Source organism: Nuphar pumila, chromosome 5, assembly GCF_984573655.1.
Source record: "Nuphar pumila chromosome 5, dmNupPumi1.hap1.1, whole genome shotgun sequence".
In the NCBI taxonomy this organism is placed as follows: domain Eukaryota; kingdom Viridiplantae; phylum Streptophyta; class Magnoliopsida; order Nymphaeales; family Nymphaeaceae; genus Nuphar; species Nuphar pumila.
In genome coordinates this window covers 103176397-103199698 of record NC_143253.1, presented here as the reverse complement: position 1 = coordinate 103199698, position 23302 = coordinate 103176397, and the positions used below count along the sequence as shown (strand labels likewise).

General features: G+C 38.8%; 1 protein-coding gene across 2 annotated transcripts in view; it reads right to left on the bottom strand.

The window, feature by feature from the left end:
- Window positions 1–5128: 5128 nt before the first annotated feature.
- LOC149837963 (autophagy-related protein 13b-like) overlaps window positions 5129–23302 on the bottom strand; it is a 51067-nt gene continuing 32893 nt past the window's right edge. The window contains exon 3 of one of the 2 annotated variants that reach the window (XM_090006294.1): window positions 5129–5582. In XM_090006294.1, coding sequence (XP_089862420.1) covers window positions 5213–5582 — 370 coding nt within the window. In that variant the 3' untranslated portion in view covers window positions 5129–5212. Of the gene's footprint in view, window positions 5599–23302 lie in introns of both variants that reach the window. The other variant, XM_090006296.1, reaches the window with a different exon arrangement.

Sequence of the window (23302 nt, the reverse complement as noted above, 5' to 3'; positions counted from 1 at the left end):
TTCAACAGTATTACCATTCACTTTCATTTGCCCCCTTTCTTGTTTCCCCGGCCCCCTAGGTATGTTGGGGATATTCTCCTATGAAACCAAGACCTACTTAGCTAAGATATCAAGCCACTACCATACCTCCCCTCTCATACTCAACTGCACAGTAGTTTCTCCTAGTAACAGTGGGTTTACCTCTCTCTCTCTCTCTCTCTCTCTCTCTCTCTCTCTCTCTCTCTCTCTCTCTCTCTCTCTCAGTACTTAAGTAACAATAGGATATGCTAATTGTAACAAGTATATCTTTTTCCATGTACAAGCATCAATGATTGTAAAAGCAACATCAAGATAAGATTAAAAACATGTAAAGATGCTTATGAAAGAAAGCAGAGCAAGAAAATTGGAGGAAAATGAAGGCGATATGGGAAGGTAGTGTGTACCAGTCTTAAAGTCATGCGTAACCCATGCATGGTCCCTTGGAATGAGGGAAAGGCCAAAGGCCGAGGAGGGACTTCAAAACAAATATTTCTGTTTGTTTTGTTATGATTCTCTGAACCAGCTGCCTACCCTATAAACTTTAGTGACACGTAAATGGGATGCGTTTCTTCCCCATTTTCGTTTTGTATATTCTTAATAAAAGGATAATGGATTGCTGAATCGATCACCACGAGAGAGAGAGAGAGAGAGAGAGAGAGAGAGAGAGAGAGGATCTAAAGACAGACAGCATCATGATGTGGGGGTGACCCACTTCATGTTAAAACGCAATGTGAGAGATAATGGAAGGATGGAGGTCTTCTAGAATGCACACTCTTTTCCCATTAATCTAACTTATCCCTTCTCTCTCATGTTGAAAGATTAAAACCTATGTGATAAATATACCGGAACGACCTGACACGTGACTCGAGTTCAACACGTGAGCTCAAAAGTGTTTTAAAAATTAGGACACGGCAACACAGTTTTTTAGTTTTTTAAACAAATAAAAACTTTTTTTAGTATTTTAATCTACAAAGTACATTTTTGTTAACATGTTATTAAGAATATTAAAAAGAAATTTAAAATATTAAAATAATGTTCGAATGCATCAAAGTTGTGTCACCATGTCATAGGGTGTCTGACTCGTGTCATTCACCATGCAAGTGGTGTGTCATTGTCACATAGCTTTTTTTATTCCAAATTTCAACATTTACATGAGAGCACATAAAATACTAGGGCCCAATGTTTGGATGCCATGCATTGCCCCCCCCCCCCCCCCCCCCCACCACCACCACCACCACCACACACACACACACACGTCCCTCCTCCTAATAGGGGTGTCAACGGGTGAGGTTTGGTTCAGACTCAAGTGGAACCAGGCTCGGACCAGATTTTCAGGTATGGTATCAGATCCAGACCCAAGTCTAATCAGGTGTACTATAAGAGAAACCATACCTGGACCCACTAAGAACTACATGAACCAAACCCAGGTAAAATAATATTTTTTATCATTTTTACATTGAAAATTTGTGGGTCTTAATCAGAACTTGGGTCGGGCCTGGGTTTGGTATAAAATTTTACAAACTATACCCAGGTCCATGTATTAATCGGATCTTCGGGTCCGGACCCAGGTCTTAATCAGGTCTTCTTATTTGTCACCATAACCGGACCCTATAGGGTTTGGTCTGGATCAGGTCTGGGTAAAAACCAACCTGCTGACACCCCTACTCCTAACCGTGGGAGACGTGGCATACAGAGATTGGATCGAGTCCGATCACTGAATCTCCTCTATTTACATGCCATGTCATAAACTTGAGCATGAAAATGCAATTGTTATCAAGTTTTTTTGAGATGTCCAGTTGACCACAATCCGTGAATTAGATGGTTGGGCAGATGGAGCAAGGAACCTTATTACCTCATTGAATTCATATTTGAATTGGATAAAGATCCAAATATGCATAGATCAGATCAGAACATGCATGTACCGTGGGAGAGGTGCTCATGGGGCCCACAATCTTATGAGCCCCCTTGCATCCTGCCGCTTGAGGCTCGCAGCGATAAGTGACACATAAAAGCAATTGAATGACAATATGCTCTCTCTCTCTCTCTCTCTCTCTCTCTCTCTCTCTCTCTCTACCTTCAAGAGAAAATAAGGTAAACCAGCATTTTTCAAGGTTATTGTAAAATGACAACACAGAACATGGCACTCCTCTTGTTCTGCATCCAAAGGTATATACTGGGTCCCACCACATAGGGCAGACTTCACTTTCCATTGGAGTTTTACATAAAACGTCTTACCTAATCTGCTTCCTACATATATGCATATAAAATACAATTAAGATTTTCAGTGACATGAGGCATTTTTTCATTTTTTGAAGCCACTGGGCTATGTGAGACTCCAATAGGCGATGATAACTTGATATTTTTTCCTGTTGCCGTGACCAATTGGGACTTCGGCAGCATGCTGTTTGCACCGGAAGCTATCCCGCTTGAGGGGTGAGATCAGGTTATGACTGAGGTCTGCTAGGGCCACTAAGTTCCACCTGATTGATGGATGGGAGACTGAGTTGCAGGCCTTGTCCACCTCAGCTTCAGCACCTGTGCAGAGCCAGGCTGGTGGTTGGGGGTCCCATCCGCATCCACCCATGAAAAGGAGCTGATAGCTTGCATCAAAGAATGATGTATTAGGGAAGAGCTTAAATGGCACCAGCATTCCAGAGTGTGCTGGCTAGGGGGATGAAAATACTCATTTCTTCCACTGATACCCCTCTAATAGAAATTGTTTCAACAAGCTTCAGTTCATGCGGATAGAGGGCGTGGTTGTTGAGGGGTCAACTTGCTGACAAATTGCTTCTCATTTATTGAACGCCACTGATGATCAGGGGGGTTATATCACCCTCACTATACCACAAGCTCTGCCCAGCACAATCATCTTCATTGGAAGCCCTATTCCAACTATCAGAAATTCTAAAAGCAGTCAAATGCCTATCTTGCCTGAAGTTGCCCGACCTTGATGGGTACCCTGTTGACTTCTCTTTTGTTTCGGGACCTGGTCCACTCTTACTCCTATTCTTTGTGGACTTCTGCAATGCAAACTTGCTAAAGGTGCTTGGCAGATCCGAGATCATACTTCTTTCTAAGGTGGGGAGATGCCATGGGCATGCCATCCACAACATCTCTGCAAGCAGAACATATTTCATGCTAAAAATGGATATTAGTAAGGCTTTTGACTATGTCGCGTGACCCTTTTTGATGCAATCACTTCAGGGCATGGGTTTCGAGGTTCAATGGTGAAAGTGGGTGAATGGTAGAAACATGATCCAAGTGTCATTTTTTTAGCAAACCGACTATGCCAAACATATCTGCAAGGTCAAATTTGCCAAAACACCTCAAAAATACCTATTCACTTGTACTAGGCAGTTACCTCTCTCTCTCTCTCTCTCTCTCTCTCTCTCTCTCTCTCTCTCTCTCTCTCTCTCTCTCTATATATATATATATATATATATATATATATATATATATATATATATATATACACACTAATAAAGGAGGGATTAGGGGCATTAGTGAACAAAAAAATAATTGTTTTAACTTTTTAAGGCCTTAGATCTATTTTTATTTATTTTTAAATGCCTAAATTAAATCACATTTTATAAAAAAGAATCTTGCCTTTATTTTTAATCTATTAAACATTTTGATTACCAATTATTTAAACTAAAATTAAAAGAAAAAGAGGAAAGTATGAGTGGTGGTGATGGTAGTGATGGTGGTAATGGTGAAGGTGGTGGTGGTGGTAATGGTGAAGGTGGTGGTGGTGGTAATGATGATGATGATAGAGGCTGCAATGGTGGTGATGGAGGTGATAGTTTATGTGGAGAGAGAGAGAGATCTACCAGAAATTCATCCATTTAAGTAGCTACAGCACAACCTAACAGCCCAATTAAAATATGTTAGGTTGTTAACCAATGCATAATCATTTTCTACGAGTGCTCATGTATGCCTCGCATTGTTTTACTTATCATGTTTGGTTTATGTATGTGTGTGTGGTGCACGTGCATGTGGCCCGTTCTTTAGGATGGGGCTATTTTCTAGTATATATATAACAAACAGAAATGTAAAGCCTCCTAATTATAACCACAAAATTCTGTGCTCTCCTGATCATCTATGCGTCCAAATTGGATTGTCAAGTCAGGGAGTTAAAGATTCCTCATTACCAATTTGGTAGGAGCTGTTAGTGCACGTCACCATGTTCTGGGACGTTGCAAGTTCAAACCCCAATGGTATGTTGTGTAACTGATAGGGGTCTGCCTAATCCTAGCTGGGCTTTCAAAGAAAAAAGACTTTCATGACGAGGGAAATTTTTTTCTTCCATAACAGGGCGTCAATCAAGGATGCCAATGTGTGACGTCCATTCACACCAACTTTGGAGCCTGAAGATACTCCAAGACCTTCTGGAAAGTGGCTGAGCAATTTTATAAAGGTAATCAACCATTTCACTTAATCTACTTAATGAATACTATAACTATCATTTATATTTTAGTTATGCATCTGTTTATTTTTATGTTCACAAAAACATAAACAAGCACAAAAGGTACACAAACAAAAACACTTTGAAGGGCTATGAATGCGAGAGTTTTATCCATGAAAAGATTTCTGTGTTAGGAGATAAGAGATAGACTTTCATATAAAACATTTTCCCATGTATTTTCTCACTCTTAAGCATGCCTCAAGTGCGCAAGTGAAAGCCTAATGTGAACTGAGAAAAGAAAATAGGAGTGAAATATCAAACATATGACTGTACACATCTCATTGTTATTTACAGTAACAAAGCTCCCCTCCGTGCACCTTTTCCAGATAAAACAAATATTTACACTAGCAGGGGGCACCCCTACAAACACTGATATGGTATCTGAGGTAACTCTAAGCTTCAGTATGAAATAATTAAAATAGATACATTGCACTATTCACATTTTTGCCAAGAGGGGGAAGAACTTATATATATATATATATACATAAAGAAGAAAAAGCCCAACCTGTTACTCTGGATCTAAGAATATGAAAATCACGTATGCCATAAGCTCACCAATATGAAGAATATTAGTACTGAGCAAAGTACCTCAATTTTCATATGATGGCAGGATGTCAATGGAAACATAATCTAATAAGCCATGGATCATCAGAAAAAAAGAGCCTGTGCATATATACGAGCAAGCCAGTATCATGCCTGAATCCAGATTATGAAGTCGCAATCCGACATTTAAGGTCCACCTTGTTGAAGTAACAATTCTTTCATTTTACTGTAGCACTTAAGTTCTTCGATCGCATCAGCTTTGGTCTTTGACAAGAGAAACACTGAAGAGCCAACCCCTGAATTTGAGACAACGCTTGGGTAAGCAGGTTGCACAGTTTCCAAATCCCCTGCTTGGTTTGACTTTGGATCCAACATTTGAGGTTTGGCAGCTTGACATTGCTGGTATGAACAATTTCCATCTTGTCTCAGTGGGGCCGCGTTCTGTAACATCTCAACAAGTTCGCCTACAGCAGCACCTTTGGATCCTCTGACAGGCAACATTTGTCCAGCTTTGAAGGCTTCGTTATTGGGTTCCTTCCTATCAAAAGAATCACTCCTGGAGACGAAAAATTCTATACCATGTCACATATATATTGCTTCAGAAAAGTAACATGATCAGTAATTCAATATTATGGTCACTCTGTGTGTATATCCTAAGGAGAGAGAGAGAGAGAGAGAGCTTGAGCTTGACAACGTAAGGTGCTAGCATCCCCGATCATGACATGCTTTTGACTTTTTGACAGTATAAAATTCTTCATACAATTTCATGTCATTGCCTGGTGATGGCCTTACTGACAAATGAGTCTATGTTATGGTGAAGATAATGGCAGTCATGGTGGAACATGATAGTGTTGTGACAACTTGAGAGAGGGGTCAAGGAACTCCAAAATTATCAATGATAAAATTAGATATTGCAGAAAAAGAAAAAAAAAAGGATTCCACAATACTATCGGCAAGTGTTTTTCTTGAAAGAATGTAGTTTTTCACGAGAAAGAGATGGAATACTTAAAAAGTAAAACAACTAATAATAGAAATTAAAAGAATTCAGTATCTGAGTAAATTATCATGATATTTTTCATTTTACCTTTTTCAATTTTATCACAATTTCCTTTTTGTTTAAAAAAAAAGATTAAAACTTAAATTGAAAAAACAAAAAGATTTGGAGAATACACTCACCCACTCAGTAGAGTTACCAATGTAGCTCTTGAGATAATGTCATCAAGGCTTTTCCACAAGAGAGTAAATGGCCTTTTCCAAGAAAACCTCGGCATTTTTTGAACAATAACAAGTAAAAAATTTATAAAAATTAAAATTTGGAAATTTGGAAAAAATGTCATGATAATATTTTCATAAATTTCGCTGACTTGTCACGATACTTTTAGCTGTTTATATTAAAATTCCCTTAAACATGGTTTGAGAAAAATACTGATATTGGTGGTGCACATATGCATGTAATGAGATATACGGAAATACAAAGAGTGCTATAAGCACTTACAATGTTCTACAATGGTCAAACAAAAGAGACAATAGCCAAGTCCACAAAGGGACAATACAAACACAAGCCTTTAAGAAGGCAACAATATAAAAAGCCTCTTATTGAAAAGAGAGAGAGCTCTCAAGAATACATACATACAAGGGGTTCACCCAGAGTTACCGGAAACGTCTATAGAATAGGGGAAGCGCGCTTCCCCGGTATGCGCTTCGGAAGCGTGAAACGCAGCGCTTCTGAAACGAGAGGGGAAGCGCAGGTTCAATTGAGGAAGCGCGTCCCCCTTTAAAGGGAAGCACGTCCCCCTTTAATGGAAAGCGCGTCCCCCTTTAAAGGGAAGCGCGTACCTCTTTAAAGGGGTACGCGTACCCCTTTAAAGGGGGACACGTACCCCAATAAAGGGAGACGCGTACCTCTTTAATGGGAGACGCGTACCTCTTTAAAGGGGTACGCGTACCCCTTTAAAGGGGGACGCTATTATGGAAAGGTCGAATTTGCCCTTAAATTTTTTTTTACACATGAATATATTTTTTACTGAGGATAAAATGGGTATTTTACAAAACCTGTGAAAAAATAAAATCGAAAGGGGCTTAGGGTTTTGTTTTTTCACGCGTATCTTCTGACTCCTCTCACTCTCTCTCTCTCTCTCTCTCTCTCTCTCTCTCTCTCTCTCTCTCTCTCTCTCTCTCTCTCTCTCAAGTTTTCGGCGAGCTCCGAGTTCCGGCGACCTCAAAAAATTCCGGTGACCTCCACCGACTTCCGACGATGAAGATGTTCAGGACCTTCAGGTACGCTATCTTCTCTTACCCCCCTCTCTCACGCTCTGTCACTCTCTCTATCTCGAATCTGGATCGGTCGGGTCCTTGGTGAAAAGGGGACGGCAAGAAGCAAGGGTTTGTAACTTTGGTTGGAGGGGTTGATGGCGGTTGGGTTCTGCCAACTGCGAGCCCTAGGGAGAGGAGGACCTCTGTGTGACCACCTGTGCATGGCAAGTGGCTTGGGCATGGGGGGGTGGCTCGACAGAGACACACAAAGGAGGAGAAGGTTGGGAAAGGAGGCTTCAACAGGGAGCACCACCGGCAGTGGCGTAGCTAGGATTCATGTGAGGGGGGGGGGGGGGCGCAAATAGTGTTGTAGCAAGAAAAAAAATTGGTGTGATAGGGGTTCGGGGGCAGCATCCTCCTTTTTTTTAAGATAAAATAAAAATGGCTACAATTATTAATAAAAATCTATTTCATATGGACAAATCAAACTATTTTTTGCAGTCAGGGTTGGGCTACAAAAATGGATAAAAATCTATTTCATATGGAATCGGAGCTGGGCTAGGACTGAGCTTTTAAAAAAAAAATTTAACTGGACCGGGAGGCCCATATTTTGCTTTGATGAAGAGTTTTCGAGTGATATAGGGCTGGTGTCTGACTTGTGTGGTGTGAGGTTCAGCTCGTGAGTAGAGGTTTGATTCCTTCATTCTCTCTAGAAAGTACATTTAGGGAAGAGGGGATTGTTAGAGACTATTTGTTTCATTTTCCCGTTGCAATAACATGATGGTCTTTATCTTTTGTGTTATCATATGATGATCATTTATATTCTTATTTGAGACCCATGAATGAACAGTATATTGGTTGAGAAACATTTCACATTTTGTGGTTTAACTGAGTTTATTTGATCGTCTTTTTTAGAAATAAGGGTTAATGCAGTATTTTTTATCATTCTTGTAGGTTTTAACTTTTAAGTCATTTTGACGATTGCTTGAATCCTGATTCCTGATCAGATTGACTGGATCACTTTTATTATTCTTTTATTGTTGGATATATATGGATTATTGATTTATTGTTTTCAATTTCAAAGTCAATGAAAAACATGTTCTGCCTCCACAAGTTGTCTTATGGTTTCATTATGGTGTTTGATCTTGCAGACTTCTATTCTCTCCTTGATCTCTTAAAGTGATTTTGCTTTATGTGAATTCTGAACTTACATGTTGATCAAGTGAACCAAGCATGATAAAAGAAACAAAACAAAAGAGATACTTATAAGTATCCTATAATATATAAAAACTATATTATAGGAAAATTCTTGAATTCATATTATAAAAACATATTATACAAAATGTATACCAAGCATGATTGAGCTTATCATCCCTATTAAGTATGAATTTTTGATATACCGAGCGTGGGCACACCCAGGCTCGGCTCATTTACTCTATCAGAAGAGTGGGGCAACTAGTATGTTGCAGGTAGTTGTTTAAAATTTTAAATAAATATCATTATTGCTAGTAACAGTCAGCCAATATGAATTTTGTTTTTCTTCATTGTTATGTTATCTTATTTTGGCATTTTTTCATAAATGCAAACTTTTGAAAGAACTTTTTTTTTTAAATTTTGTTTGCTTTATCATAGTATATTATAGAATCATAGATATTTCACCTCCTTAAATGATGTTTATTTATTTGTTTTAGTAATTGGTAAATTATGAGTAATGATTTGTGTTCTTCACTCTCCATCATTTACTCTTAATAATAGTTTTTTTAAAGTGTTTTAGGCTGATTCTTATACTTTTATGATGCAGATATATTTGCATGTTCTTTGCTTCATTAATGACCATCTCAAGCTATGATCACGATAATTCTGATGACGATGACGATTCTTTGTACAATTTGGAGCATGAATCATCTAGTGGTGTTGGGAAGGGCAAGAAGAGGTCTTCTGCTTGTCCATATCAGTTTGAGGACATAAACGAAAATTGTTTTGATGAGGAAGATGAAGAAGAATATGACTTGGATGACTACTATTCTGAAGATGACCAAGATGATGAACCACCTAGCATGCATAAAACAACAATGCTATGGTGCCATGTATTGAAACAAAAGAAGAGTGGACAAGGAAATCAAGGTGGAACCCAAGTTTTTATGTGCAGGCACTGCAAAAATATTTATCATGGGTCGTATACTCGAGTTTTTGCACGTCTCATGTGATCTCCAAAGGGACAAAGTGTTGGGATTGCCTTTTGCCCTGTAGTTGCAAAAAATGCAGAATTGGCAAAAAAAATTAAGAGGCAAGTTCGTCGAGTGGAGGTTTCATCAAGTGCATTTGAGTTGAGGAGATCAAGAATTGATACTCCGAATAAGCCTATTAATATGACTACATCATCTAGTGGAAGCCGAAAAACAGTTGATATTCGTGATACCTTTAAAAAGGTAGAAAGAGATGATGTAGATCACAAAATTATCAGATTTTTGTGTGCAAATGGCATACCTTTCAATGTGCTTTGATCACCATATTGGGAAGAGATGATATCTGCAGTTAGTAAAGTGCCCAGATATAAACCCCCATCATATGAAAAAGCGCAAACAATGTTGCTTGACAGTGAGAAAGAGTGTATTCATAGGGAGTTAAATGAATTTCGAGAAAAGTTTGAGGAGTTTGGAGTTTCCATTGTCTCAGACGGTTGGACAAATATCAAGAACAAACACTTGATAAATATACTTACCTCAAACTGTTTTGGCTCGATGTTCTTATATGCAAGCGATTTTTTAATGTGCAATAGTTAGCTGCAAACATTGCCGAGTTTTTGAAGACGGAATTTAAACTTGTGGGGCCTTCTAATGTAGTGCAAGTGATTACAGACAATGCAGCAAATTGCAAGTTAGCAGGTGAATAATTAAAACAAACGTACAAGTATATCTTTTTGTCACCTTGTGTTGTGCACACACTTAATTTGATCTTCAAGGATTTGGCACATGAGTTTCAGTAGTTGGGAGAAACATATTTGCAGAGTAAAGAAATTGTGAAGCATATCACAAATCATTCAAAAGCACTAGTAATCTTTAGAAGCAATGAAAAATTAGAATTAATAAACATTGCAAAAACAAGGTTTTTTCACATTATACTACTTTGAAATGCTTGCTTGATGTGAGGGAGAGCTTAAGGCTCACAGTAATTTCAGATAAATGGAGCGATTTGAAGCAATCATGCACGGATGAAACTATGAAAAAAAACTGTTACAACAGAAACAACTGTTCTTGATGAAGAATATTGGGATTCTGTACGTTTAGCATTATTGATTACAAAACTCATCTATAAGATGATTAAATTTTGTGATAAGGAAGGTCCTATAATTGGTGAAGTGTATGAAAGCATGGACAACATGTTGAGGGAAATCAAAGACAATCTAAAAGGATAACCAGATTTATATGAAAAGATTCATAAGATTGTCTCAAATACATGGGATAGAATGAATGTGCCTCTCCATAGTCTAGCTCACATGCTTACTCCAAAATATTACGAGTCGGAGTATCTCAAAATCCGAGCAGCAGGAGGGGTCAAACGAGTTTCTCCTGGTAAAAATTTAATTCTATCTATTTAATAAAGTTTAAAGTTAAATGATTTAATTATTTTATTATTTCATTTGCATTTTCTTGTTATAGTTACTAAACATTTTTTTTTGCAGAAAAGGATAATGATATCTTAGACGGTGCAATGCTCGCGCTTGAAGTCATATCTTCTGGAAATGAAGAGTTATCTACACTTTATAGGTCACAACTTGTGGCTTTTGCATCAAAAAGTGGAAGATTTAGCCGAAATACAGCAAGAATAGATGCACTGAATCCTACAATGTCAGTGCTTAATTGGTGGCGTTTTTATGGTGGTGATACACCGGAGTTGAGAGCATTAGCCATTAAGGTTATATCTCAACCTATTAGCACATCTTCTGCAGAAAGAGTGTGGAGCACCTATAGTTACATTCATAATGTTAAAAGAAATAGGCTCAATGAAGATCGTGTTGATACCTTAGTGTATATTCATTCCAATCTTCGATTGATTGACAGAGGTATAATTAAACTGTGTTGTACTTTTGTTTTGGTATTTTTTTTCTCTTTTTCTATCATTGATTGTTTATTAGCATTCATATTTTATATTATTGTTATAAAAGGTGCAACACTCGCTATAAAGAAGGGCCTAGTCGAAAATGGGATATCAATCCAGAACTTCCTATTGTGAAAGAAAATACGTTGAGATTAGAGGATATGCGATGGAGAGATTTGGATGATAGTGCACAACAATCAAGCACTATTTCCAAATCCAAATATAAAGATGCACAACCAAGAGCTCTATTACCTCCAATAATTATACGTACAAATGAAGTTAAAGAGGATACAAATCAATCCATCAGAGCTAGTAGAATTGCAGATATACAAGAGCGATCATCAGTTCCTCATGGTCGGATTGATCGTTTCTTTAGCCGGAGACCTAGGCAAGGTATGTTGATATTGTGTTTTTTATATTTTAAATTATGGTTTTTGAAAATTTTATTTTTTTAACGTATTCATTATAGGAAATGAACGAAGGAGCAAAAGACATGGTCGTGGAGGACAAAAAACACGTGATGATGCAGAAAGTTCGCGATCTATTGCTGACTTGAAAGAGAAGAGAAAGATGACAGATTAATGAACTCTCGAATTATTTTTTTTTATGATGTAGATGGAGTAGTCCAACTTAAAAACTTTTATATTACTTTTTTGTCATGGTCTTGTAATCTTTTTTTGGTATACTTTTATTTTGAATCTTGCATAATGAAGTGAAGTAGTGGATTATGTTAATTTTAAGTTTAGAGTTTAGAACTTTGTAGCTTATAATTTACAATTTATAAATTTATAGCTTAAAATTTTAACCATATCTCTATGTAATCTTTGAGTTTATTGATTTCTCGTTTTCTATATTGCAGAGATGACAAGATTTACAACATCAAATAACAAGTCATTTGATTCTTTCGTTGAAAAAGGTACGCTTTTTAATCAAATTTATTTGTTTTCTTAATGCATTATTTAGTGTTTGCATGCATTTGTTAAATGGTTGCAACAAGAATGTGAATTATGATCTTCTACAACCTTGACAGTTGCAATATGATGCATTTGTTAGATAATTACAACTTATATTATTTATTGTCTATATACATGTTTTATATGATGCATCATATTCAAAAAATGAGTGTAGCTGAGATGCGTATGCTGAGATGGATGTGTGGAAATACAATAAAAGATAAGATTCGGAACGAGGAGATACGTAAGAAGGTAGGCGTTGTACCCATTGAAAATAAGATGAGAGAGAATCGTTTACGATGGTTTGGACATATTCGACGTAGGCCTAATGATGCTCCAGTTAGAAGGATGGAGAAATGGGAAAATATATTAGTTAAAAGAGGTCGGGGTAGGCCTAGGAAGACATGGATGGAGGTGATAGGAAAGGATATGAATGCTTTGAACCTCACCGAGGACATGGCATTGGATAGAAATGAATGGAGGAGAAGGATTCATGTGGAAGACCCAGAATGATTTTCTTTGTTGGTTCATATTGCCGACCCCAATTGTTTTGGGATGAAGGCGTAGTTTTTTTTTTTATACATGTTTTATTTTGTCAAGTTATTTAATGATAGTCATGCTCAAGATCTTGGAGACTTCTCCATTCCTTTTCATGAGATAAATTGTGACTTCATGCGCAAGATTCAAAAGAAAGAAATTGCAGAGGCTTTGAAGAAAATGAAATCAAGAAGGGCAGTTGGCCCAGATGGTATACCTATCGAGGCTTGGAAATGCTTGGGAGAGAAAGGTTTAGAATGGTTGACAAATCTTTTTAACTTGATTTGGCGAACAAATAAGATGCCTAATGAGTGGAGGAAGAGTACTTTGGTGCCTTTATATAAGAACAAGGGTGATATACAAGATTGCACAAACTATCGTGGTATAAAACTCATGAGTCATACTATGAAACTTTGGGAGAGGGTGATTGAGTCTAGGTTGAGGAAGGTTGTCATGATATCGGAGAATCAATTTGGTTTTATGCCTGGAAGATCAACTATAGAAGCTATACATCTTCTTAGATAACTTATTAAAAGATATAAAGAGAGGAACAAAGATTTGCATATGGTTTTTATTGATTTAGAGAAGGCATACGATAGAGTACCTAGGGACGTTCTCTGGTGGACAATGATGAAGAAAGGTGTTTCTCTCAAGTACATTAGTATAATTAAAGATATGTATGAAGGAGTAGTAACCAATATCCGCACTTGTGGAGGGGTGACAACCAATTTTCCTATAACGGTTGGGTTACATCAAGGATCTGCTTTAAGCCCTTTCCTATTTGCTATAGTAATGGATGAGCTTACAAGATCAATTCAAGAAAATGTGTCGTGGTGTATGTTGTTTGCTGATGATATTGTTTTGATTGATGAGTCTAGAGCTGGGGTTAATGCTAAGTTAGAATTATAGAGACAGACATTGGAAGCAAGAGGTTTTAAGTTGAGTAAGAGTAAGACTGAATATATGGAATGTCGGTTTAGTAAGCAACGAAGTAGTGATGGGAGTCTAGTGAAGCTTGGTGAGCAAGAAATACCGGTGAATGATTATTTCAAATATTTGGGATCCATCATTCAAAAGTATGGAGAAATTGATGGAGATGTAAATCATAGGATAAAGGTTGAGTGGATGAAATGAAAAAGTGCAACTGGAGTGTTGTGCGATCGTAGAATGCCATTGCGGTTGAAGAGAAAGTTTTATAGAACGACTATTAGACCCGCTTTACTATATGGTACGGAATGTTGGGCTGCCAAGAGACATCATATTCAAAAAATGAGTGTAGCTGAGATGCGGATGCTTAGATGGATGTGTGGAAATACAATAAAAGATAAGATTCGGAACGAGGAGATACGTAAGAAGGTAGGTGTTGCACCCTTTGAAAATAAGATGCGAGAGAATCGTTTACGGTGGTTTGGACATATTCGGCGAAGGCCTAATGATGCTCCAGTTAGAAGGTTGGAGAAATGGGAAAATATATTAGTTAAAAGAGGTCGGGGTAGGCCTAGGAAGACTTGGATGGAGAAGATAGGAAAGGATATGAATGCTTTGAACCTCACCGAGGACATGGCATTGGATAGAAATGATTGGAGGAAAAGGATTCATGTGGAAGACCCAAAATGAATTTCTTTTTTGGTTCATATCGCTGACCCCAATTGTTTTGGGGTGAAGGCGTAGTTGTTGTTGTTGTTGTTTTATTTTGTCAATGATGACATAAATCTTAGTTTTTGATAAAATAAAAATATATAATTACATTTTCGCTTCCCTTTCGCTTCTTATTCGCTTCTCACTCGAATCCTATGTCGTTTCCTTCTTCGCTTCTTAGGTCGCTTCCGGTTCGCTCCCTAGGTCGCTTCCGAGACGCTTCCTAGGTCGCTTCCGAGACGCTTCCTAGGTCACTTCCGAGACGCTTCCTAGGTCGCTCCTAAGTTGTCCCGCGCTTCCCGCTTCCTAAAATTTTAGAAGTGCCTCGCTTCCCGCTTCCCGTATCGCTTCCTGCTCCCGCTTCCTCGACTGGCAACTTTGGGTTCACCCCTATTTATACAAGAGGGAGTGGAAGGAAAAGGAAGGCCAAGGGCCTCAAAAGAAGAGCCCAAAAGGAGGCTCCCATGGAGTCGTTGGGAGACCCCAACGGTCACATTTGTGACCGTTGGGGGCTCCAACGACTCTATGGTTGGAGCATGATATGTGAATGAACTTATATTCCTAACAAATCCATCATATTTGCCCAACTTTTGACTCTAGAAATGATGAAGCAAGCATGATATGTGAATGAACTTATATTCCAAGGAAAAGAATGCAAAACACATTTAGTGGCACCAAAAGAAATTGTATGAAATGTGGTGATTTGCTTGACTGCCACTTGTGTCATACAGAAATATGAGGTCATAGAGCATCTCTCAATAAGTGGATTTGAAGCGCGTAAGAAAATGAGTTTCTTCAAAGATGTTCATTCAATCACCAAGAGTTGACACTCAAGAGAGTTCCACCAAAATACCAAAAATGAACACTCAAAGAACCACAAATGGGTTCACTCACAAACACCTACTAAAGGAAAATAAAAACAAGAGATAAAAAATAATGATTTTATTTATCTAACATAAGCAAGATGCATTACATTGTAGCGAGGCTTTTCCCCCACATTTATACACAATTGAAGGAGGCCATAGAGAGTCATTGGGACCCCAACGGCTCTAAATAGAACCGTTGGTGTCAAGAATAGATGTGATGTCCAGGGGTATTTCTACAATTATTTGTCTTGTGATATATTTGTATTTCATATCTGTATATAGGGGTATTTTTGTCCCTGAATTGTTTTAATATAAATAGATCACTTAGGCGTGACCTAGAGGGCATGACCCTATTGCCTTCTTACTCTCTCTTTATCTTTCTTTCTCTCTAATGTGTGCTGCAGGGTACATCTCGGATCGATGAGCGGGGCAACGATAAGACCTCAAATCAAGGTTGCTGATTCCATACAGGTTTTTCATTCCTTTTCGTTTAACCCATCATTTTTTTTTGTTTCCACCTCTTCTTATTCCTTTTCCTTATCGATTTCATCTCAGTGTTCTTATTTCTTTTTTCTTGGTGTTTCTGATCTGATCAATATTAGATCAGATCTTGAAACCCAAAGTTTTTTTTATCAGAACTGACGTTATCAAGCAGATCTGATCTTTCCTCTTATTTTCTTTTCACCTCAATTCATCTTCCTTCTCTTGTTGCTTCAGATCTGATAGATATTAGGTGAAACCCAAACAAAAAAAAAGGGCCTCTGATCAGATCTGATTAGATCTACGTTACAGCAGGTCTAGTTGTTTTTGTTTCTCCTTTTTCTTTCATCTTAACCCAAGTTTGTTTTGATTTTCCCTCTTTATTCACCCTCATATCTTAAATCTGATCAATTTTGGATCAAACCTTGAAACCCAAGTACATATGATCAGATCTGATGTTACAGTGATCCCATTGTCTCCCTTTGCCCTAGATCTCAAAAAAAAAAAAGGATTTAAGGGAAGATAAGGCAGATCTGTGAAACAGAATCAGATCTCGTTACCATCTCTGTAGCCCAAAATAAAAAAATAAAAATGGGTGTGTTATTCCATGTCTCCTGTGACATGCAGCTTTCCTGTGTTTGTTTTTATTCCTCTTCTTGAAATCTCACTATGGTGTCATCCAATCCTATCACTCCTTAAACCAATTCGTAACCAATAAGTTGAATGAAAACAATTTAGTTACTCGGAAGAATCAAATTGTTTCATTCATCAGCAGCGACGATTTGATGGGGCACCTTGACGGGACTGAAACTGTGCTTCCCGAGCTTATCCCTACACCCAAAGAGAGCAACGAAGGTGAACAGTCCACGGTACCTTCACTAGTCAAGAATCCAAATTTTACAGCCTGGCAGAGTGACCAGGTTGTAGTGTCCTTTATTATAGCTACTTTATCTCAAGAGGTATTGCTGCATATTCCTACAGGTGTGTCTGCGCGTGAGATATGGTTGATTTTACATGGGTGGTTCGATCAAATATCCACTCCTAAAATGTATCTGAAGACTGAACTTGGGGCTTTGAAGAGAGGAAATTCTAAGGTGCAGGATTTTCTCATTAAAGTTAAATACATATCTGATCAGCTAGATGCAATTAGGAGTCCGTTATCTGATAAGGACATGTACTCGCACGATTAAGGGTCTTGGACATGAGTATAACACATTCATTTCCATATACATGGGATGCTCTCAAAGACCTACTTTTGATCAGCTGCGAAAAATGCTGTCAGAGTTTGAATCTATGTTCGAATTATTCCCCAAGAAAGAAGGGCAGCATGCTGGACATGAAGTGTTAGTGGCTAACAACTCTTCTCATAACTTCAATAATTCTCCTAGATATGGAGGACGAGGTAGAGGACAGACAGAAAATGGCTATCAAGGGAATGGGAGTGGTCTTCTCCCTATTCCTACTAGTGGACAAGCAAGAGCCACGCAAAGCACATTCCAATGTTGTTTGTCAGATGTGTGGAAAGAAGGGTCATGCATGTTCAGATAGATATTTACGGTATGTTCCTACGTATAGGCCACTCACAGCTCTATATCCTCGACCCTTTAGAGCATATCTACCTCTGTCCTTGTCAGGACCACGACCTACTGCACCGCAGAATTATCCTGCATCCATGGCTGGTTTGAGCCGTGATATGGATGCATTGAGCATGTCATTCAGCCAAATGGGCGTACAACATGATGCTCCAACAAATTCGGTATAGGGTATGAATGGGTAAAGTGTCTGGAATGGGAGTCAAAATATTCCTGCATGGGCAGCATCATCTAGTGCACAGTCTCCTCATAATGTATGGTTGGTCGATTCAGGTGTTGCTCATCAGGTAACAGGTGATTTCAGTAAGCTCTCAAATCTTATGCCTTATCGTGGAAATGGTAGTATAGTTACGAGATATCAGAAACATCATCCCATTACACACATAGAAATGGTCACTATCCCTACCAAACATGGTGTTCTTAACCTTTCCAATACCTTTCTTGCTTCAAACATTCATCGTAATCGGTTATTTGTATGAGTTAGTTGAACAAACAAATTCTCATATTGTCTTTTCTTCCCTTTCTGTTTTTGGGAAGGACCCTCTTACGAAGGAGATCCTCGTTGAATGAGAAAGAAAAGAGAATCTCTATGTTATGTACGAAGCTCAAAAGAGTCTCAGTCTCAGTTCCAGTTCCTCTGTGTTAGTTTGAGAGGTCGCAAAAGTCAATCAAGAAGCTCAATTATGGCATCGTAGGCTCGATCCTTGTAGTTCAAATTTTATTCAAATCTTATGTAATAAAGAGCTTATCTCATTACGAGATAAGACTCAAAAAGTGTCATTTCTATGTTCTAATTGTCACATATTTAGGAGTCATGAATTGTTTTTTGAATTATCTAATAAAAGAGCTTTGTTTCCCTTTGAATTAGTACATTTTGATGTATGGGGACCAGCACCCTTGTTGTCTATGCCCAAGACTAAGTTTTATGTGATTTTTGTCTATGACTTTACTAAATATACTTGGATATACTTCATAAAACATAAAGATAAAGTATTCCAAGCATTCCAACAGTTTAAGTCCTATGTCGAAACCCAATTTTTCAGAAAGATTCAGTGTTTTCATTGTGACAATGGTGGTGAATATGTGTCTCGCATTTACTAACTATTTACATGAGAATGGTATATTACGAGAGATGTCTTGTCCGAGAACATCTCAACAAAATGGAGTAGCTAAGAGAAAACATTAACATTATGTTGATGGATTCTCATGTCAGAAATGATCTCTGGACTGAAGCTTTCCATACAGCAGTACATTGCATTAATTATATGCCCCTGACTAATTTGGGAGGAGAAAGTCATTTCCTTTTGCTCCATCGAAAACCCCCAAATTATTCTATCATGCGGCTTTTTGGAAGCAAGTGTTTTGTGCATATTCATGCATCATTAAGAAACAAGCTTTCTCCTAGAGCCCAAGAGTGCCGGTTTCTGGGATATGATGATGAATACTTGAGATATAGATGTTTTAATCCTATTTTCCATAAGCTAATAATTTTCAAACATGTTTTCCATGAAGATATTGTATCCACTAGTGTTTGTTGACAATCAAATCAGGGAAAAAGATTTTGGTCACTTCTTTTGGCCCAGTACCAAAACGTTTGCAGAAAAGAGTATGAACCAGCTGCCTTTCCAAGAAAATAACCAATCAGCTGATCCAGATAAGTCTGTCCAGCCAACATCCAAACAATCGTCTTCTTAAAGCTTTAAATTTTATCCCCAGGTACATGTCTGAAGAAAGACTAGTCAAACTCAGAAAGAGGATGGAATCCCAGAAGAGCTTCCGCTAGTATCAGCAAAATGTGATGTGCAGCAACCAGAATTTGGCCCTTCTAATGCCATTGTGAATGAAACACCAACTGAATCTGAGTTATCTTCATTGGTACAGCCAAGGACATCCACTAGGATAAGACATCTTCCACAACGTTGGGTATCTTATGATGCTTTCTCAGTAGAATTTCATCTCTTTGCAGCAAATCTTCTTCAAAAAAAAGGAACCAAAATTCTATCATGAGGCATGACAGAACCAACGATGGATTGAAGCTATGAATGAAGACATTTCAGCCTTGCAAGAATGTGGTACGTGGGATGTTGTTGGTAGACCTCCAGATAAAAATGTTATAGGATGTCATTGGGTATATAAGATTAAGTATAAGAGTGATGGGAGCATAGAATGCTACAAGGCACGCTTGGTGGCAAAAGGGTGTATACAGGAGCATGGGGCTAGATTTTGATGAAACATTCAACCCTGTAATACGGATGAGAACCATTCGAGTTGTTATCCCTCATGTCATCACCTATGGCTTCACCTATGTAGAACAGGTGACGTGCGCCTTCTTCTTCTTATCAGGATTCCCTCTGACAAAAGGATATCCTTCGTACAGACCATTGTCCAAGTCAGTCTTGAGTCATTCGGCTCTCTCAATTAGTTTGATGAATGATTTAGAGGGCGATGTAGAAATGAGGTTCCTCAAGGGCTGGGCAAAGTGGTTCAAAATGATTTGTAAGGCGTGCTCCTCTGAGATGGGAACCTTCATTCTGTTACAGGTGCTTCTCCACCTGTGGATGAATTTGCTAGCCTTCTCATTCTCATTTTGCTTTAAATTGTACAGATGGTTGAGGGTTGGTGAGGCTTCGATATTGAACATGAAGCGCTCAATGAACAGATTTACGACCTTATCGAACTCTCGTAGTTCGATAGGATTAATGTGGTCTGCATACCACCTGGCCGCTATACCTTCTAGGCTGCGAGGAAAGCAAATGAATAACGCCCGGTTGTCTTTCCTGAAACGGCCGCACTCAGCATAGAAAGTGGTCAAATGAGTTTTGGGGTTGCTTGTTCCATCGAACTTAAGGAACTTGTGAGGGAGATTTTCCAAATTGTCATCCCCATCTAGGCCATGGTAAAAATCTTCACCAGAATATGTCTGCTTGCCCTTGCTTTTGGCCTGAATATCTTTGATGGCCCGATTCATTTCTTGCATCTGCCCTTGCATTGAATCATTAGCCGGAATGGGCTTATTTATTGATTCGGGCTCTGCAGCAGTCTTTATAGGCAGAGGATTCTGATGATAAACAAATTGTTCTTCCTCTTCTGATTACTCTTCAACTGATTTTGTTTCTTCAGAAGTGGTGTTAGGCTGTAGTTTCTTTCCGACGATCCTGACCGGTTTTTTCACAGCCTTCTTCTTTGGTTTGCTTTTTGGAGCAATCTCCTTCTGATTAGCCTCAGCCTGTTCTGACATCATTCTGGTCATCATTCTCTTGAACAGGTTGTACATGGCGGGGTCTATGTCATCGGTTTGGTTCTGATTTTACCCCCTGACCGATTTGGGAGAATCCATTGCTTCGACTTCACTGTCACTGTGATGAGAAGCAGTCTCTTTTCCAGCTCTGGTTTGAACCATTTTGACAATGCCAGATGATTTCTGCGAAAATAGAGGAATGGTTAGAGCCCGGAGGAATTTTTGAAAATGCGACCTTTTCGAGAAAAAGACATGAAAGAAGGAACTGATAGACAATTTAGACAAGTTATCCCATCACCAGGGATCGGGTCATCACAAATTTTGCGATAATTGTGTCACCATTTTGCGGTGACAAAAAATGTGCCTTATGACCTAGGCGAGGTCGTCCATCACGATGAGAGATAAAGAAAGAATATAAGAAAAAGGTTTCATCACCGGGGATAAGGTTGTCACGAGAATCGTGACCATATAAAACAAAATAAAAATTTGGCCATAAAGAGCTTTCTATCAGAACAAAAAGTTGCATTTTTATTGATGACAAAATTTAAATACAAAGAGAAGGTGGGCAGACAGTTTGCCACCATTCTTCTGACGATATATTAGGACCAGGAAATATAGACAAAGGAATGAAGGAGTCCCAAGTGTATTTAGTGACGTGGTATGCCCCAGACCATTGATCCGACTGCATATCGAACTCTGGCATGTGGCCCGTCGGGAAGTGAGTGTTAACACAAATCTGCCACTGCGAGAACTGTTTGAGACACCTCTCTGGCTGATAGTCGACACAGAAGAAAGGGCCAAGCAATTTGTATCGCTTGCTACTAGCATAAGTGTAGCGAGGAACTGATTCTCGTCTGTCAAAGTAGTCCCAAAGGATCTCTTCCTGGTGCAGACTCTCGATCAAGGCTCGGTACTGATCAATAGATTTCGGCTTCTTGCTATTGAATATGAAGGAACTGGCTTTTGACGGTACATGTCGCAGGAACCACGACTGCAAGGCATACGTGCATCCTTCCACTAAGATGGTTTCTCTGAGGGCGAAACGAGCTAAGCCTCTGTAGAGAAAGGCCAGAGCAGCCATGGACACCGAAAGCTGACGGGTCTGCTTGCTTCCCCATCTTCGAAAGAGTTGGGCGACTTTGACATCGATGAAATTTTGACCATCCTGAAAGAACTCCAGTCCCACTGTGCATAGGACCATGGCATGCTGGATTCTTTCTTTCGCTGCTCGAGACAAGGTATTGACTTCTTCGTAGGCCCCATACTTGCGATAGAGTCCGAACAGGTCGATGAACTGACTTCCGTTGATCTTCGTGAGAGGCCAAGATCTGCTTCTTGTAGCTCTGGCTAATGCTTCTCGAACATCTATCCCCTTGACATTGATCAGGAACTGCTGCTCGGCCGGCAGCTAAGTCAGCTAGACGTGAAGAATGTCTTTCTTCAAGGAGTGCTCCATGAAGAAGTATATATGGAGCATCCACTAGGATATGCACAAGGAGACTCTCGAAATACAGTGCTCAGGTTAAAGAAAGCACTTTATGGCCTCAAACAGGCATCAGGTGCATGGTTCGAAACCTTCAACACTGCTTTATGCAGTCTTGGTTTTACCAAAAGCCAATGTAACTATTCACTGTTTATTCACTATGATCGAAGGCATCTCACGATAGTGTTAGTGTACATTGATGACATCATCATCACAAGGAGTAATAGCTCTTGAATTACAGAGCTGAAAGTTTTTTTTTTTAACTCCAAATTCCATATGAAAGATTTGGGGACCCTTAGGTATTTTTTGGGAGTTAAGGTCGACAAAAGAAACAAGGCTATATTCCTCACACAACACAAGTATGCTCTCGATCTTCTTAACAAGTTTGGTATGTTGGATTGTAAACCTATTTTAACACCTATTGTGGTAAATACAAAAATGGAGCTAGGTACTCCACACAATGAAGCTCTTAGCAAACCACATGTCTTCAGGAGCCTAGTTGGGGCACTGTAGTACCTCACCTTTACTCGGCCAGACTTGGTTTTTACTGTGAACCAAGTATCTCAATTTATGCATGAGCCCAAATGCAGTCACATGGATGCAGCCAAACAAATTTCGAGGTACATTAAGGGAAATCTCATGGATGAACTGGTTTATAGAGTGTGTGCAGATAGAAGTGCAGGTCTCTCTTTGGTCATACAGGCTTATTATGATGCTGACTAGGCAGGACACCATGTGACACGGTGTTTGGTGATAGGATATGGAGTTTATCTAGGGGATCACCTTGCATCATGGGCTAGTCGTAAGCAGCAAATTGTTGCCAAATCAAGTACGGAGGCGAAATACAGGGCCATGGCAGTTGTTACAGCGAAAATTGTATGTATATACATAGGGGTACTTTAGTCTTTTATATATGTAACGATATTATGGTAATTGTACATTGTACACCCTTCTTCTATTTTTTTTTTCTCTTATTTTTATTTTTTGTACATTATAGAATAGGGTTAGGCTTATTGGTCATTTGACCATAGAGCCATTGGGATCTCCCCATCGGCTACATTTTGCCTCCCCAACAGCCACTCATGGTCTCCTTCGTGTATATAATGGGGTTGAAACCCCACTCTTTGTAGAGCTTTTG